At 36.4% G+C, this 17809-nt stretch overlaps 3 protein-coding genes across 7 annotated transcripts; 1 reads left to right on the top strand and 2 right to left on the bottom strand.

The window, feature by feature from the left end:
* Window positions 1-240: 240 nt before the first annotated feature.
* LOC105667599 (UPAR/Ly6 domain-containing protein crok) lies at window positions 241-3865 on the top strand. Its single transcript, XM_012359479.2, has 3 exons — window positions 241-376; window positions 1592-1756; window positions 3347-3865. Exons 1-3 carry the CDS (start codon window positions 316-318, stop codon window positions 3589-3591), a joined length of 471 nt encoding a protein of 156 aa, XP_012214902.1. The 5' UTR covers window positions 241-315; the 3' UTR covers window positions 3592-3865.
* spz3 (Spaetzle domain-containing protein 3) lies at window positions 989-13527 on the bottom strand. Of its 5 annotated transcripts, XM_067358774.1 has the most exons (10): window positions 13391-13527; window positions 12794-12971; window positions 9454-10362; window positions 9034-9271; window positions 6301-6425; window positions 5876-6145; window positions 5512-5637; window positions 3223-5386; window positions 1516-2437; window positions 989-1354 (listed from the first exon to the last, which is right to left on the bottom strand). In XM_067358774.1, exons 3-8 carry the CDS (start codon window positions 9915-9917, stop codon window positions 5185-5187), a joined length of 1425 nt encoding a protein of 474 aa, XP_067214875.1. In that variant the 5' UTR covers window positions 9918-10362; window positions 12794-12971; window positions 13391-13527; the 3' UTR covers window positions 989-1354; window positions 1516-2437; window positions 3223-5184. The 5 variants fall into 5 exon arrangements, with proteins under 5 accessions (XP_067214875.1, XP_067214876.1, XP_067214874.1 ...); XM_067358775.1 differs by having other exon boundaries at window positions 989-2437; window positions 3223-5402; XM_067358773.1 differs by having other exon boundaries at window positions 989-2437.
* Window positions 13431-17809, bottom strand: LOC137000993 (uncharacterized). Its single transcript, XM_067358772.1, has 2 exons — window positions 16306-17809; window positions 13431-13563 (listed from the first exon to the last, which is right to left on the bottom strand). Exon 1 carries the CDS (start codon window positions 17768-17770, stop codon window positions 16337-16339), a length of 1434 nt encoding a protein of 477 aa, XP_067214873.1. The 5' UTR covers window positions 17771-17809; the 3' UTR covers window positions 13431-13563; window positions 16306-16336.

Raw genomic sequence — 17809 nt, 5'->3', positions numbered from 1 at the left:
TATTTATATCTTCGACACTTATGCTCGGTGTACTTGTTACATGGAGGAAGAAACAACGCGTTAGGCGAAAAAGAACCTTCGTAGAATGACAAAGAGAGGAAAATACAGAGAAGAGGGGGAGAAATAAAAAGAGTGCTCTTGGTAAAGAGGGTGTTGGTTCCTCAGTATCACACTGGATACGTTCGACATCGGCAGTTTCCAAACGGTCATCTCGATCGCTTGGCAACACCCATTATCATTTTCGAGAACGTAATCGCTGGCACAGCATTTACTTTTCAGTCAGTTTGTTTTCAACGATTGCATTTAATATCCAAGATGATGTCCAGCGAACGCGCCGTATTAATGGTTTTCGGGGTGGTCCTTCTGGTTACATCAGGTGAGTTTTTACACTTTGAAGTGAAAAGTTGATGAAGGTTTTTATGGAAAAGATTTCTTTTTCATAAAAACTGCAAGAACGAAAAATATTAAGTATTATGACTGTTCTGAACAACTTTGAACAAATCTATCGAAGTCGCTCTATCGGAGATCCTGTCTTTTCAACAGATACTGAAAATATTTAAAATATTATTTTTAAAATGTGTGTGTCTATGTAATATGTAATAAATTCCTATTATAAAATATATCATTACGTACATTACATTACATTAATTGCTTTCCATTTAATTTCCACAATTTTCAACTTTTTATTTATTCGCACTGTCAAAATATCTAAGAGCATATGATCAGAATATCTTCGTCATTCTGATCATATGGTCTTAGAAATATAGTTGCTTATTGAATGTTTTTTTATTATTGTAATACAAAATTGTAAATTTTTTGTTACGTGTATGTTGTAAACACGATATCTCTCACCTTGATCTCATATAATATTCTTTTTCGTGACATTTCCTACCAAGTTACATGCTGTGTCGCGCCTCAATGCATTTTCACAATGGCGACAACCTGATTGTGTGTAGAACTGGCGTGCAACATTAATATAGACGGTTACTCAGCATTACGTCACTTTTTAATCATACTACACTTGTTTTCTATTATAGTATTGCGCAGGAATCTTCCATAATTTGTATTCCAATTTATCCTTGCAAATTTTAATTTATATTTTACAAGTACAGTTTGAGCGCACACACAGATAATATTCCGCAAGAGAAAAATATATCCGTAGCCATCATATTTAATTTTATTTCGACGTTTCGACGTTGAATATACGTTCCTTTATTTGTTCAATGTATTACCTGATGTTGGGAATTGCATATACTATAATATTTATTAAATTAATTTATATTTGTTAGACGTTTTTATAAATCGAACATGGTATGTCTAAATATTCCTGCCATCATATTGTTAGGCTAAAAAACTAAAAAAATATATATTTTATTAATAAATTTCATTTTTTATAATATGCTATATTATTTTTCAATCTTATATATTTGATCTCTGATGCATATCAAACACTTACGATGTCAAATTGTTAAAATATGATAAAATTAAGATATCTAAAGTAACGATAATAGTTACATAAACTTGTATTGTATTTGTTTGCGCCGAATTCAAATCATAAAATAATTTTATGAATTTGTCATGCGTCTAACAGGTTCTGCCTTACGATGCTGGGTTTGTTCATCCAACGTGAACACTATGTGCGATGATCCGATGAACACCACAGACCATTCCTCTGCATTCCTTATAAGAACTTGCGAGCAATATCCAACCGGATATGGAACCTCGAAACCTATTTGTCGCAAAATCGTCAAACGAGGTAAAATTCCTTGCTTATTTGTATATTTTTGATTAATATCACAATTGGAATTGTGTAGAAAATTTTTCAGCGTGTTTATTAAGTATCTACACTGTGGCTGCCTTCAGCAGAACGAAGCGCTCATTGAGCGAATAATAATAATTGGATTTGATTGGCATTTAAAATTTATTTTATTAAATCCAATAATCATATTAATTGCTTAGCGGGCACTTTGTTTCGCCGAACGTAGCCAGTAATTTATGAACTACGATAACATAACAAATTTCTTATAACAAAGTGTGATAACGAGTGGGTTAACGATATCAATGACGTTTGCAAGATATCATTCGTTTCCTCGTTTCTTTAGATTTAGCTTTCGTGTGTCGCGCCCACCGTTTTTTCGTCATTATGTATGCATGAGCGGATATATTCAACAGAGAAACACACGATAGTGATAATAGAAAAACTCCACTTTACGAGTAAAAAATACGCTTATTTATATACAGACCGACATCTTGAGGTACATGTTTACTCATTTCTTAGAAGGATGACGCATTACGGAACAGGCTTAAATTGCGCTTTTAATACGTTGTATCCTTTCAAGTGTAACAACGCACACCATAATACGCTCCGCTATTGAGTCACACATATGCATGTAAATGACGATGGTAATTAGACGGTTAAACAAGGTTGAAACCACACCTACAATAAAAAAAAAGATTACTGTTTACCTTGAACTCGATTGATTTTGGCTAGAATAGCGCGCTGAATAGAATAACTCGCGTGATTTGTACGGTTCAATGGAAAAAAAACCATGATTTTCAATGAAAAAGTTTCAATGAAAACAAAACATGGTTATTTAAGATCAACTACAGTTTTTTAACGACATGGTACTTGTATACTCCCAATATTACATTGCAGGATATCTTATAATAGATTTAATTACACATGCAAGAAAATGCAATCGTAATTATTCGTTAAAAATGCGTGTATCGCTGTTACGTTTTAATAACAGTTATTTTAATATTTTAGTTAAATTTTGATTGAAGTGATTGTGTTTGAAACTGAAAAAAATAGTTTAATAAAATCTTTTGATGTAATATTTTATACATCGCATATCTAAACTATTTTACTTAAAAAAACATAAAAATGGCGATGTTCATAAATAAATAATTATAGTTTTATACGTATTATTAAATACGTATTATTAAATTTGTTGTTGCGTAGTTCCACAAATGAAATACACCAACTGTTCGTCAAGTGCTAATTTGACGGGATTCCAGCGCGATAAATCAGTGTGCATGAAATAGCGAACTACGTACTATCGCGAAAATTACGTAAGCGACAACATTACGCTATTAAATCAGTGCGTGCGCATAAAAGAAGACGATGCGAAATGATTTCACGTAACGCGCGTTAAAACACTTTCAGAAAAGATCGTCCTTTTATCATTTCTTATAGAAAAAGATACATATGTATATACTTACTTATCGATCGTCAACACTATATAATTTTTTTCGAGAAATTTAATCTTCTGTGAGATGAAAAATCACGGAGATTTCGCGATGAATAATTACACAGTTTATAAATAATTATTTTTGGCATTTTTAGAATACGGCGACCGAGTTGTTATACGTCAGTGTTCCACTCCAAATCATGACGAAAGCACTATTAATGACGGCCCGTGCGGCAGCTCCATGACACAACCAGGACGCGATGTAGTCGAATCATGCCATATCTGCTCCACCGATTTATGCAATTCTGCGACAAGCGCTTCTGCAATGCAACTGCTTTACGCTGGTGCGCTGATGTGCTTCACCTATATTTTCTACTCATCGAAATTTTGCGTTTTTTAATTTTACGAATAATAATAATTTGTAGCTAATAAAACGACAGATTTACACAAATAGTTACAAATACTTAATGTTGTCAACTTTGTGACTAACAATTGTTTTTGCCAACCGAGTTAAGAATGTAAAAAAACTATGTGTAAAAAGTATAGTTAAGAAAAATTTGTTTTATATAATCTCGCTCTGGAATTCAATTATTTCGAAACAAAAATGAATAAGAAGTGCACAAATTACAAATATTGATTACTGTAAGTATATAATAAAGGAAAACATAACATAATCATGTGTAAAATTGATTTTTCTGAAAGAAAACTTACAGCTAAGTGCGAATTTCTTTCTGCATATTAAAGTCGACTTTATATCTGTCACTTTGACCATGTACCACATCTGTGAGAATTCGACTGTACCGTGCTTCTAATAATTAGGCTCATCATCATTATGTGTCATCTTTATTGAGTCGACCTTGTTTCATGTTGGTTGGTTATTTTGATCTCGTCTTGAGAACGTATACGACTACTTCGTCCCGCAATGTCTTATATGCATTCGTCTCTTTTTATTATAAAAGTATTTTAAGTATAACAGCGAGCAGTTAAAGTAGACAAAAACTTATCAGATATCCGTCCAGCAATTAGAATAATAGATAAATATATATTTTCAATGGATTGGCCACGCCAACATTAACAACTTCCCATGTATGATAATATCTCTTCTTTCATTCGATTCTTATTCTTAGATTCATAAAGTTTGCATGTATTCTTTCCGATCATGCAAAAGATTGTATTTGTCTTAATTAAAGTGTAATCATTACGTTGCGTAATTTGTAAAAATTAAGTGATTATTTTAAGAAAGTTATACTATGGCGTGATAAGTCCTGAGAATCTAATCTTAGAACTTATTTTAGTTCGTTCGCATATTCACGTATTAATTAAATAAATCGATCAATTGAAAAAAAACTCTTATGTACATATATTCACGGAGTAAAATAAGAATGTGGGTACGCTTTGTGCGCCCTGTTGTTTATTTATGGAATAAACTCTATCTAATGACATTTTGTTATAATTCTAGTCGATATTAAAAGATCTATAAACAGTAACATTTATTTTCTACTTATAAATAAAATCTGAATCACGAAAATGGCTCTACGCTACGCATTATGTGAAACTGTTTCTGATTTCACTTTGTCATCCGACACATAAATTTTTCTTTATTAAATAGGCACACACACGGTGTGATTTATCTGGCAATCTTGTCGTTTGAGAAATCGAATAGAAAAAGTTTTTGAATTTTTAAATACTAATCAAATTTTTCTAAAGATTTTTCAAATTGAAACAATAATCGGCCGATAAATCACATCTACTTAACACACAACTTTTATCACAAGCCATTAATTGTCGCTACGACAATTTTTCAGAATGCTGAAAAGAAATGAATCGTCACAGTTTACATGGCACGTTTTTTTCATGCGTAGATACGTCAATTTCGATACTATGTCAATTTCGAGTAGAGCTATTAATTTCTTAACAGCTTCGAAACTTCGATTCTTGAATATTTTAATACCGAAGTTTCGGATTCGAATATTGAAGCCTTCGAAACAAAATATTAGCCCTCATTTCGACCACTCGACGGAGGGAATTTATTACCGTGAATTGGATCACATCTGCAAACGCAACAAGAGGGAAACAAAAACCAATCCATAAAGATACCTTTGCAATCGTTATCCGGATCGTATGCCAGCAACCTGTGCCACTTGTACTTCTGCTCGCATCCGCAGTCTCCGCTGCATCGATTTGTTTGCGTTTTTCTGTAGAAAACACAGCCTATGCGGTACTTATTTTGTACATCGATATAATTAAACATATAAATAATCAAAATTATATAAAACATCAAGCTTAATCGCGTCCGTACATAATACAGTTAATTACTCACGAGCATACTTCTTGATGTATAGCTTGCTCGAAGTGTTGAGTATTCACAATAGCACGAATCTTTCCGGCGCTGTTACTTGCCCAATATGGAGTCACAATTTCAACTTTTGACTCGCACGCGTCAATTCTGTAACCATTAATTAATTTAATCATTTTCAACTATTTTATGTTATAAAAGAGAGAAAGAATGATGAAGTTACTGTGGATAAGATTTTGCGACTTATGAAAAATATATTACTAATAAAAATAACATATTATAATAAATATCGCGCGTCAAATCAAGATGAAAAGAAAATAAGAATAGTAATAGATATATGAAATAATAATAATAGATGTTTACGAGAAGAACCATTCTGAATTCTCACCTGCCGCTCTCTGAGCTGCGATTTTTTCCAAACGACTGTCTGGTATTTCTATTTTTGAAATATTCCTCGTCGATCTCGCTGTCCAAACGCAATTCATCGTTTCCATCTCTGGGTCCGCCATCCGGAATATCGTGTTTTCGCGCTTCTCTGCTTTTTCTTCGTGTTCTAGTGCGATGTTCACTCGATCCGTATCCCGGATTCATCTCAAAGTCACCGTACATCCTCTTCATCAATGCTTTATTTTCATCGATAAAACGCTCTATTCGTTCTCTACAACAATAAATTTAATTAAATTATGACCCAATTACACATTAACGATTACCATACTTCTTTGTATTGAAAAATTTCACTCATTTGCACTTAAATAAGAGGAACTGTAGTTTACATCGCATTAAAAAATTAGAAATAAAATTATTTAGACTCACATCGGATATGTATTTCCAGCGGTTGGACAGAACAATTGATGATATCTTTTGATACATGGCGCACCTCGTACCAAATCTCCCCTCAGCTCGACACCTAATGCTACCGAAAGCGCAGTCCAGAGTATCTACGAATCAATATATTTTTTCCATTAATTTTTAACGCATGTTCAAAACTTACATACGCAATCATTTATTAAGCTAAATTTCGATATGTATATATATGTTCATATTTACAAAGAATTTTGCAGCGAACGATGTGTCGCTTCATGTTCGATGTGAAAACGATCAAATTTTGCGATCATAATCGATATTACAGCAAAGCCGATTTTGTTAGTAAAGTAAAAACCTTTGTTAAGAAACAGTGAGTTTATTCTTAAAGAAAAAATTGTTTTTAAAACAAAATGACTCATTCTAATGTGAATGTTATTACAGCAAAACGGTCATTGCTTTAATGATGGAATTAGAATCAATTTAAAATTACAATTGTAAATAATTTGCGCTGCGACAGTATGAAATGTGCTAAGCCAGCAATGCAAAATTTTTTCTCTGTGTGTACATTTATAGCGGAAGTCGACATGGGTTAATTAAAGATCGTCTTCCTACACTCATATTTCCATTCAACATCCAGTCAGCTTCCAGTCAGTTAGTCAGTAGGCGTCATTCATAATACGAGAGAATTCTGTTAGTTGCGTCGCGATACATTGCCTACAAGAAATGAATCATACCTTATATCGAGAGAGTCCATACTTAATTGCTACTCAAACGTGAATCAAATTGGAAAATTTAATTTCTCAGGTATTCTGTAATGTCGCAATGGAAAGAGTAAGATCGATTACAGAGCCAGAAGACTAACTGCGAGAAAATTTACGATAATTTCATGGTAAAAATCACAAAAAGCTCAAATGTTTCAATCTCAAACCAATTTGGTAATTTTCTAATGATAATGCAGCTGAAATAAATAGTTTCCCGACCCAATTTTTTTCGAAAAATTAAAAAACTGCCGAACCGCTAAAAAAATATTTCAAAAAAACATGACAATTAAATAGAAAAATTAGTTATTATTGAATTTTAAATATTTATTTTAATACTTATTTTTTAAATAACAATTATGCGAAAATTTTTGATTCACTCCCGCAGACTGGATTCAATTCAATTGTAGAAAAGGGAATGGGACTATGCTCGTTATGTCACGTGGTATTACATGAACATTACAGGAATGACAAACTATGCGAAAAGCTAAAAGAATAGCTAAAAAGAAAGACGAAGGTCGCAGACGTTTCTCCTTGACTTTCTTCACGAAACCAGACGGTAGTCGCGATAAATGAGAGATCGATGACTTAAAAAAGATTGTTGTAAGCTATTTCAAAGTGACGTGGCCTTTTAATTAGAATCGTGATACTAAGTTTAGAATGTATAATATCTTTTGCTCAAAATAACAATTATTGCAAGATACAATCGCAAACAGTACTTTAAATTTATTCAGGCATAAAAGAATTTATGCAAATCATAGCAATGAGTATTTACCAATCAGTTGCTACGGCAGAGATTGCAAGAAAAAATGAAAAATAGAAACAGGTCATGGAGAAGAAATTATTATGGATTACGGTACGAAAAATTTGCTTTTTTTGTCGCAAACTAAGTCACAAATCTAATTCGTTCGTAGAAGACTATTTCTGGCGCTATGAATCGAAATTGATTTTCTACAGATAGGACCGGAAAGACCGGATTGCCATCGCAATAAAAATCTGTCCTGCTAAATATATGAGGTAAAAGGTCAAATCTCGGTCAAAAGTATAATTAGCGCTTTTCTCTTTTTTTCAGAAATTAAATTAATTGCAATTTGTTTAAATATTCTGATTAGATTCCAATTATTTTTTCCCTTTTTTTTTTGTGAAATTATTCGTTTCAGCCGAAAAATCATCAATCATCGTTATGCTCGATGATACGTATATATAATACAAAGAGTTGAGAGTTTATATCATCTCAATGTCAGTATGATGGTTGACCTCAGAAGAATTCGTCCACGATCCCATGGCACTCTGTATGGAGGAGTCATCGCATTCGATGGAGCAGGTCGAATAAAAATGGAATAATGCGCGAGAGGTAAAAGGGATTCATGTGCGGGACAGATGTAATCGGCGCATGCATCTACATGATCGTATCATCGCAAGATTCTAGCGAAGATATTCTCGGGGTCATGGGTGCTACGGGGAAATGTCACTCGTGCTATAGACTTTGAAAGTTCCTGTAGCCACGGTCGCGTTTGTCGAGAGATTACCTTTCGTACCATCCTCGAACTCGCACCAACTCGAGATTCAAGAATCGCTTTGCTTACTCGAATACTTCGGCGCATATGAATATCTGCGGCGCTACGCGTTATTAAGACAAAGATGATTATATGCAGCGTGTCTAGTTTATACAAAATAAAAAAATACATTTATTTCCTTATTTGAAGGACGATAAATGTGATAATATATAGTCCTATTTAAAAACATAAAAATGATTTGTGAATCTCTACAAATAGTGATTCGAAAAGAAATTTAATTTATATTGCACTATCATATTTCAATTTTTGAATCAATTTTTATATAAATATATTTTTCTGCATCTTCAACAGTTTAGAAAAATAATTAAATAATACGCGTTTAAATGGGATACTGTGTACATAATACATATAATATATATATTGATTTTGATTGAAGAGAAAATAGAAGCACAAAATATGAAACTCACCGGTATCTGCACAAATGTCCCATTATTTAATTGAGGATACGAGTACAACGGTACTACAGGAACGGAACCATTTTTTAGAAAAATTGGACCCTGAATAGGTGTGACCTGTGCATTCGCCGGTATCTCTTGATCGTCATCGTCGTAATAGTCGTCAAAATCATCGTCATAGTCCAACACAGCGTGGACCGAAGTCTTGGTACCCGGACCGATAGAACTTCCACCATTGACCCTTGTGTAACTTCGGATAAATTAAAAAATAGTCAATAAAACAGATTATTTTTCAACTATCTGCGCGAACGTTTTGTACAAGTGCATAATGCAAAAAACTCATACAGAAGAAATTAAAAATTAAATAAATATAAAGAATGATGACAAAGAAAGAGAAAAAAATGAGAAGAAGAGATGAGAATCTCAATTTACCTATTAGGTCTTTCCGGAAAACTTTCCTGTTCCTCCGTCTGAGATTTGTCCGATTCCGGCGATTGCGTCCGTTGCTGAAACGACGAAGCCGGCGGAGGCGGCCTCATCTGTTGCTGCTGCTGCTGTTGCTGCTGCCTCGGCTGCGTTCTTCGAAAGTCTTGATTATACACGGTGTAACGAGTGTCCTGCGTCGACGAGAAGGACGTGTGCTCCGCGTAGACCTCCCGGCTCCTCTGCTGAACAGACTGACGTCGTTGCTGATGCTGATGATACTTGATCGGCGGCGCGTAGGGCTCATTGCGAAAAGCCTCCTGCTCGTTGTAAGACGTCGGCACGGATCCCGACGGTAACACGGCGTTCAAACGAAGATTGTTGGCCGCCGTGTGCCCTCCAGCCGGTCCCGTGTAGAGAAACGGTGCCATCGTCGCCGACTGATAGGGCAAACTAAAGTTCACCAACGCCATTTCGAGCGCTGGCTCCCAAGATAATCCAGAGTCTCAACTTCGTTCTTCGCGCGTTCCACCTCACGGAAGGCTACGACGTGTCAATTTCGGCGACTGTCAACTCGACGTAGCGTAGGATAGCGTTTCCTCGTCACGGCGATCATGATCGTATCATTGAGCGGCTTTCGCAAGTTCCAAGGACGTATCACGAGGCAATCGAAATTGTGCGAAATAAGGACACTCCCCCTGTCGTAATCATGTCGAACAGTTCCGCTTCCTGATTACGTGACTCGCCGTTTCCAGATTACGTTACGCGCCGGTCCAACCTGCCGCCTTTTTGGTTATTGATGCCGGTGCAGCTGCATGATTAATCGCGAAAACGATCTTGATGATGTAACGCGGCGACGGCGAGCAAATTAATCAAGATCACTGCCTTTTCCCTCGCTTACAATGTGGTGAGATCGGGCTGAAACATCGACGAAGTTGTAATACAACATTGTAATTTTTTTAAACGCAAAATTATACACAATGTAATAAAAGATGCCGCAATAGTGGAGAAAAGACACTCTTACCGAAGGTTTATACGCAATGTAATATAATATTACATTGGGCAAAAAAAGACATTTACATCAATAAAGTACTATTTTTATCGATGTTATAAAAAATATTGTAACAATGATAAAATTTCATTATTAAATTTATCGTTGAGTCTTAAATACGTCGATCTAAAAAACCTCGGTCTTAATCTCGCTATCATCATTATCAAAATCATTGTTAAAATTGTTGTAGTGAACTCTTTACAAATTAAAAAAGAAGATCCGAGGCTTAATCGTAAACTTGAATCACGATCACGTTTTCGTGTACGCTACCTGTTTGAACGAAAAGAGAATAACGAACTCTTATTCAGTTGAGTCATCCGTCCATAGAAAGTGCTCCGCGTGTCCTGGATTAAGTAGCGAGATACATGCACGTTGATAGGTGAACGATGATGCGTAAAAGGCAACCGCGTAATCGAAATTTGTAAAGGAACGAAATAAGCGAATTAATGCCTCTAATCTTGCGTTGCAACAAATAATTAACGCACACATACGCGATGCAATGCATTTTTTTTTAACAAATATAGTCTAGCGATTGTAAACGTGTCGTGATTTGCAAGCGAAAGAAAAAGACAATTGTAAAATAAAAGTCGAATTGAATCGAATTATAATTGTTACAGCAAGATTAGGCGAAACATTGTAAAATAGCGATTGTTACGCCGACGCGTGAAGAACGTCGACGAAATTTATTTGGAAAGTCGAACGAGTTTGGCCCGGTCGTCACTTTCGCCCACTGGATTACTGTTTCCAGTTGAATATGCAAATTGTGTTTTCACTAAAGGTAAAAGCAGGACTATTCTGGCTGCCATTTCGTCGAAACACTCTCTATTTTTTACGAAATATGACTAGTGCAAAAAGGAAATGATCCCTACGAAAATTTCATACAATATTATAAATTCTCTTTATAATTCACCTGCGGCGTTCATAACTTATCCACGTTTATGGTATTATTAGAATTTTAAATCGATCGTGCGATTAAATTAATTAGACAGTAGCGCCAGAGAAAGATCATTAGCTGTAATTGATTTGCAAAGAGATAGTAACGGCAAAGCGTGGCAAAGCACAGCCGACGCGGCGTGCTTGATATTTCCTATAAAATATTGACTAACTAATCATTTAATTAATCTTAAATCAGATCTATAGAATACCACGTATATCATCGTGTTTAAATGTACGTGGCGTTTCCCATTGCGCACGTGTCTACACAAGCGTTCTTTCATTCTGCACAAAAACGATTAATTATGAAAGAGAAAATTTTTGTACACAGCATTAGTTGCAATTATCAAAAGTTTCAAATTTTATAATGTAATTACAGGGTAAAGGAAGGAAGTTAGTCATCATTCTCGCATACAAATGAGCACACAAATCTTACCTAATATTAACGCGCGATATTTAACACACTTTCAGCCTGTAACTCGAACTCGTGAGAGCGCGTGGACAAACTGATCCAGAATGTATTAAAGATACATCCGAGACCCGTCTTTCACTTTCACTTCGCTTATGAAGAGCCGATTTGGCGCGTCGTAATTATCGAAAAATCAGTGAAACGATTAGTATGGCGAACACATGCTCGCGCCTGGTGCAATTGCGGTGTGCTGCGGCGCGATAACGCGTCGTGCGATACTCGTCGCGTTCGCGAGCGACGACTGATGGAGGAGAATGCTTTCAGCTGTATGCAGAACGAGAATAAAGAGAAGTGTCCCTCGATCGTGAGTCGCGGCAACCTGGCGGATTCTTTTACTTTTACGCTACGTATATATCCCTTCCCGGTGCTCCCTACCTTCAATTTCGATCGTACCTTCGATTCCTCGCCATCGCCGAGGGGTCATTCGTAATGGCTTTTCAGCGCTCTTATCTTGTGCTTTACTTTCCATTGCTCTTCGCTTTGCGCGCGAGTCTGCTCGCCGACAAGTTAAATGTTGACTCTAATCAAGTCGAATTTATCGCGAGCGTACAATTATTTAATAATGGCATTCAGTTGTGAAAAAAGAAAGCGGAATGGAACGCTCGGAGAGGAAAACAAGGGGCTCGATTCAGCCGATCGATAACTCTTCGTGATTTTTTGTTGAATAAAAAATAAATAGGGCGATAGATAGAAATGCGCGCGCTTCAATTAACGCGCGGACGTAAGATCTTAATATAAGTACGATGCAAGTCACGTTCGTTTCCGGGGCAAATCCACGATTCAATATTTCCCGGTAAAGCATGAGTCACTCAATGCAATAAATGTAAATAAGTGTAAGAGACCTAATATATATATATGTATATATGTACAGAGAGAAAAAGACCATATTTTTGTACCTGTGAGATGCTCGATGTGGGATCATATATCAGACTGCCTCTGCGTCGTTCCTCGAGTTCGATTCTATTTGAAATTACGCAACTAACACTTTTCTGTTCATCTATTTGCCTCTGATGTGTGCAATTGCGTAATGGTAATCTTGACATCTTTAGACAAGTCGCCTCTGCGTTATTCTCGCTGCGGCAGTGTACAAAAATTATTTTTTAACAAAATAAAAAACTGTAAAATGTCGATTTGTGGCCTGGAAATTAAATTTTTAACGGTATCGACAGATCAAATTTCGGAGAACGCGCAAAATGCTTGTAACGAGGTATGCTAAAAGTGTGGATTGCGCATAAATAAAGAGATATTGATTTTATTGATGTTAATATTATCGGATCCGCTAATTTCATGCTTGAGAGAATCTTTGGATAATAAGACCGTAAATCGATATTAACAACATATACATGTCGGCAAAGCTAAAGAAGAAAGGACTGAAAGGGAAGCGAATGCCTGGCGTGCATAGGCCCGTGATAGGCTTACCCTCGTTAGAGTTCATTGTTGTGCAACCAACAATGAACCATGTGCAAACGCTGGCTTGCGACACCTTTCCTTACCCTTGAGAGAAGGAAGCCTCTCTGTAGGAGATCGAATGTACCGTACTACATTGCTACGCACAGCCTCCTTTCTACGTGTAATGTGCAAACGTGATTCCAAATTGATTCTGATTCCAAATTGGATCTCTCTTTAACCACGATGCCGATCGGAGATTTGGGAAAAATCTTAACAACTGCAACAATACAAATTTTTAATTTTAAAACGTTTCAATTGTTATTCATCATTGATGTTAGTATAATCAAAATAATAAATCAGCGAAATTTATTTAAATTTATTTAAATTTTGCCAATTAAACGGAAAGACCTGCTAAGTTCTTTCTAGATTTGCACAAAAGTAGAAATAATAATTAGAGGATGAAAGAATCGAAGGATTGAAAGATTGTGTTCGATCGGCAGCAAGTTTTTCCCGTGTTCTCTGCATGAACTCGATATCTTACATTCATCCTATTATATTCCATTTCTATAGAATTAAATAAGCGTAAGAACGTCGCGTAAGAAATCCAACCGGAACCAGGACTACGTTAAAGGAGAAAAAAAATGATTGGCGCACGTGACACACACGCCGCACGGTCGGGAATTTCGCAACTCTCGCGCGGGGCACAGTCTCGCGCGACAATTCAATGATTCACGCGTGATTATGCACGCGTAACGGTCGCAATAAATTCGTTATTATCACGTACGAACGCTTTGTTCTTTTATGTCAGCCCGCTACGACGAATCGCATCGGTTGACCGCAAGACGACAGCTCGACTGGCCACTGTCGACGAACGATTGTCACGATAAAAACGCTCGTTATTTTATTTCTAATGGAAATAGTAAGTCAGGTCGAGAAATATAAAATGGAATTCGAAGGTGACAAGTCGCGTGAGGTGCCAACGCCCACATACTTGGAGTGTCGTTCCGTCTATCGATCATAATACGTCAATGACACTTACGCAAGAGCGTATTATTCTCCCTTACGATCAATTTTAGACTGTCCCGATAAACATCCTGTCCTTCTAACGTTTTCAAATCACATTAATAAAATCACTACACCTGCGACAATACGCTCAATCTTATTTTCTTTCTCTTTGGCAATAAAAAAAAAAGAAAAAAAAAAAAAGAAAAAAAAAGGTAAAAACATCGCACGCGCGAAATTAACGTTTCAAGAATCTAACAGGCATCGTGCATCATAACGCACGTTGTTGATATGTAAATTAATTTATTACTCTTCAGCTGAGTGCTCAATTAGTGCTAATAGTATTATGAGATATTAAGGTGATAGCCTGGAGGACATAAACAAAAAAGTTCTCGTACAGTGATGATTATGTATTAAATGCATTAAGTACTAATTATCGTTGACATAACAAAATACGGGATCCGACGAGAGTAATTTTTTGTTCGGAAATATTTGCAATATAGGAACGGACAGGTTGTAATATATTTTTTATAGGAAGAGACTGTCGATCTATTTCTCGATTGGTTACAATCGAGAAATTGGCTACAAGGGACAATTTACAATAATAGCATTTGTTCACCTAAAGAAACCTACTCATCGATCTATGAACTCTTAGACAAACATCGTATATGTGAATCTTTTTTAAAAATTTTCTTTATTCCGGAGATATGATTATAATGTGCTAAATATATACGCTACGAACACATCCCAATCGAAAAGATAACATGTATACATATGCATGTATCGAACATTGTTTAACTTTCTGAAACCCAGAGTAACAAAGCATGTAGATATGCAATTATTAGATATTACTTGTCCTCATAGAGGATGAGAGTGCTATACATAGCCATATACGCGTAGGCACGCATAATTTAACGAACATACATAACATAAGGCGTGAATCTCGGCGCCACACGCGAAGCCGATCGATTCGCAAATTATTGGCGCAAATTATTGCGTTGCATTTTTGTTCAAGGGCTTGCACAATATCGTAAAAGATGACGCGAACACTCACTCAGGCTAAATGATTATATGTAAAAATACCTTAATATTACGGATATACCAAAAATATTATGGGGAGATAATATCTATATCGTATTATATTAATAGAAACACGAGTAACTATTCTGTTCGATACGTGAAGTTTATGAGATAATAATATAAGTTTTGTTTACGTCACACACTTTATATAAAAATTCTGCTTATAAAGATCTCTGCTTCTTCTCTTCTTTTGCTAAAGGTGGAGAAACTACGTTTCCTCTACTTCACAGAGACCTGCTGAAAATTTCGGAAACATATGCGACGCGAATCTAATATTATGATGCAGTCTTTATATTATAAGATTAAAACGTAAATTAAATAATTATTAACTTAATTCATATCACAGTTAAAAAGTTGACTTAGTTGAACTTATCGTAAGTGAAAATTGCAGTTTTTTTTTTCAGTCGTACTCTTTTCACACTAATGTTAATTGATATCCAAGCAATCGTTATTAATTATTAGAAAAAAAATAAATATTTATAACATGTTTAGTCAATAATGTGTGTAGTCTCTGTAAAATCAAATTAATCACGCATTATACTATACACTACGGCAATAGAGTAATTTTATAGGGAGCTATGTGTGCGTCTTCCTTCAAATAACATTGTAGATCAGATCTACAACATTGGAATCAGATATACTCCTTGTATAGGATAAAATAAAAAAAATTATCAGTCTAAAGATAATTTAGATAGTTATTGCTTCAAACCAAAAACCTCTCTTGATCTTTTCTTGATAAAATTCTTTCAATAGTCCAAGATCGCGATATGAATTTATTGTCATGATGTGTATTTAGTAAAACTTATATCATTCATTTTTCATTTATAGGCAAGCCTAAAATATATCCAACGCGTCATTCACGCTACGTGCGAGTCGATAAATCATTCGCGAATAGCGAAAATCAATGGAAGATGTATTAAAAGTTTGAAATACGCACGAGTACTCTGGCAATAAATGAATTCCTCGATCTAAGAGTCATCGCTGTCGCTCTCTCGCTGTTCCCGTGATACTTCATCTACACACGACGCGCCATCCGTGTTTCTATCCAGATTATGAGAATTCCATAGAGGAAGCCATTTGTTCACGAACCACCAATGTACAGAGAGCCGCCCGTGATTGCATTCCGTTCTTTCGCATCTGCCGAGAAGCTGACATATTCCAGCCACATTTCCACTTTGGCTGCGAATACAAGAGTCATCGCAAGTGTGTTGACGCTCTGCATATCGATTTACCGGACAGATCGCAGCGGCGTTTGACGTGGAAGCACCGGATGTTGAAGCGAATACCGATCGCAACATTGAAGATGAATTCGAGTCGCTGTGTCTTGCGTTAGATGTTGCACCGTTGGAGGTTGACGGCCCGGGATCGGCGCCGTTCGACGCATTTACATGACCGGGCATGGAAGCGCGGTCTATTCTGCTAACGTGAATCGTAGCGTACAGCGGATTATTGACGGACTGTCCCGTTCGATTGATCCAATCCAGGTATCGTCCGATGTAAATCGCGGAATTCGAGTCAGTTGGCATTTTACCGCGACAAGTGCAATTAGCGGGATTTCTACAGTGACAACATTCCATTTTTAACAATTCAGCAGCACGAAGGGCATTGGCGGGTAACTTTGCGTAAGAATATTCACCGCGACAAAATGGACATCTGCAATTTCTCGAGACTTGGTAGACGTAATGTCGGGAATTGGCGGCGTCCTGATATCGCAATCTGTTATGCAGATTTTGACAATGATGGCAGATGTATCTTGCGTCCGCGTGCCTGCAATACGGGCACGTGCAATTGTATGCATATGGCTGGATAGAGCGTTTTGTAGATGCGTACGCGATATTTTCCGTGGAAAAACAATTACGACCTAATCTGCTCAAAGAGCTTCGGTAAAGATTGCTATTCAGTCGGGAATAGTCGATATAGATATGTCGCGGTTGATCATATTGGCTCGCATTTCTGGCACCTTCCATATCATTCAAGAAGCTATGAGCGTTGTTTAATCCGTGATATTTGTAATAACGACAATGCGCTTTATTGCTACACGATATCCTCCCGTTAATTCTCTCGTATGCGTGATTATCCGCATTGCCTTGATTGTTTTGCGCTAGCAATTCGTTCCGAGGAATCTCTGCGTTTTCGTCATCATCCTCGTCATCGTCATTGTCCAAACGTTCGTATATATTTTCCTCTGGTTCGTGCTGCTGTTGTTGTTGCTGCTGCTGCGGCTGTTGTAGTCGACGATTGTAATTACGTATTAGATCAACCGGATTTTGATAATTTGGATTCAGATTCGGATGAATCTGCAGCGCATTGTTATTCGGACGGTTTTGAAAAGCGCGCGACACGTGACCGGTGTTTTGATAGCCGTCCTCTCTTTCCGGATTATTTCTACCTTGATTCATCATCACCGCGGCTAACTCACCGTTCTCGTATCTCTGACAAAC

The sequence above is a fragment of the Linepithema humile genome, chromosome 7 (genome assembly GCF_040581485.1).
Source record: "Linepithema humile isolate Giens D197 chromosome 7, Lhum_UNIL_v1.0, whole genome shotgun sequence".
In the NCBI taxonomy this organism is placed as follows: Eukaryota; Metazoa; Arthropoda; class Insecta; order Hymenoptera; family Formicidae; genus Linepithema; species Linepithema humile.
Note: the sequence above shows the minus strand (reverse complement) of the source record. Positions and strands in the feature narration are given on the sequence as shown.

Excerpts from the sequence above, each read along its gene's own strand:
- spz3 (XM_067358773.1), bottom strand. The coding sequence starts at position 9,917 with ATGGCGTTGGTGAACTTTAGTTTGCCCTATCAGTCGGCGACGATGGCA. Across the intron at positions 6,426-9,033 it reads GGACATTTGTGCAGATACCG|ATACTCTGGACTGCGCTTTC; the intron begins GTGAGTTTCATA and ends ATTGATTCGTAG. Across the intron at positions 5,387-5,511 it reads ATACATCAAGAAGTATGCTC|AAAAACGCAAACAAATCGAT; the intron begins GTGAGTAATTAA and ends TGTTTTCTACAG.
- LOC137000993 (XM_067358772.1), bottom strand. The coding sequence starts at position 17,770 with ATGATGAATCAAGGTAGAAATAATCCGGAAAGAGAGGACGGCTATCAA.
- LOC105667599 (XM_012359479.2), top strand. The coding sequence starts at position 316 with ATGATGTCCAGCGAACGCGCCGTATTAATGGTTTTCGGGGTGGTCCTT. Across the intron at positions 377-1,591 it reads GGTCCTTCTGGTTACATCAG|GTTCTGCCTTACGATGCTGG; the intron begins GTGAGTTTTTAC and ends TGCGTCTAACAG. Across the intron at positions 1,757-3,346 it reads TCGCAAAATCGTCAAACGAG|AATACGGCGACCGAGTTGTT; the intron begins GTAAAATTCCTT and ends TGGCATTTTTAG.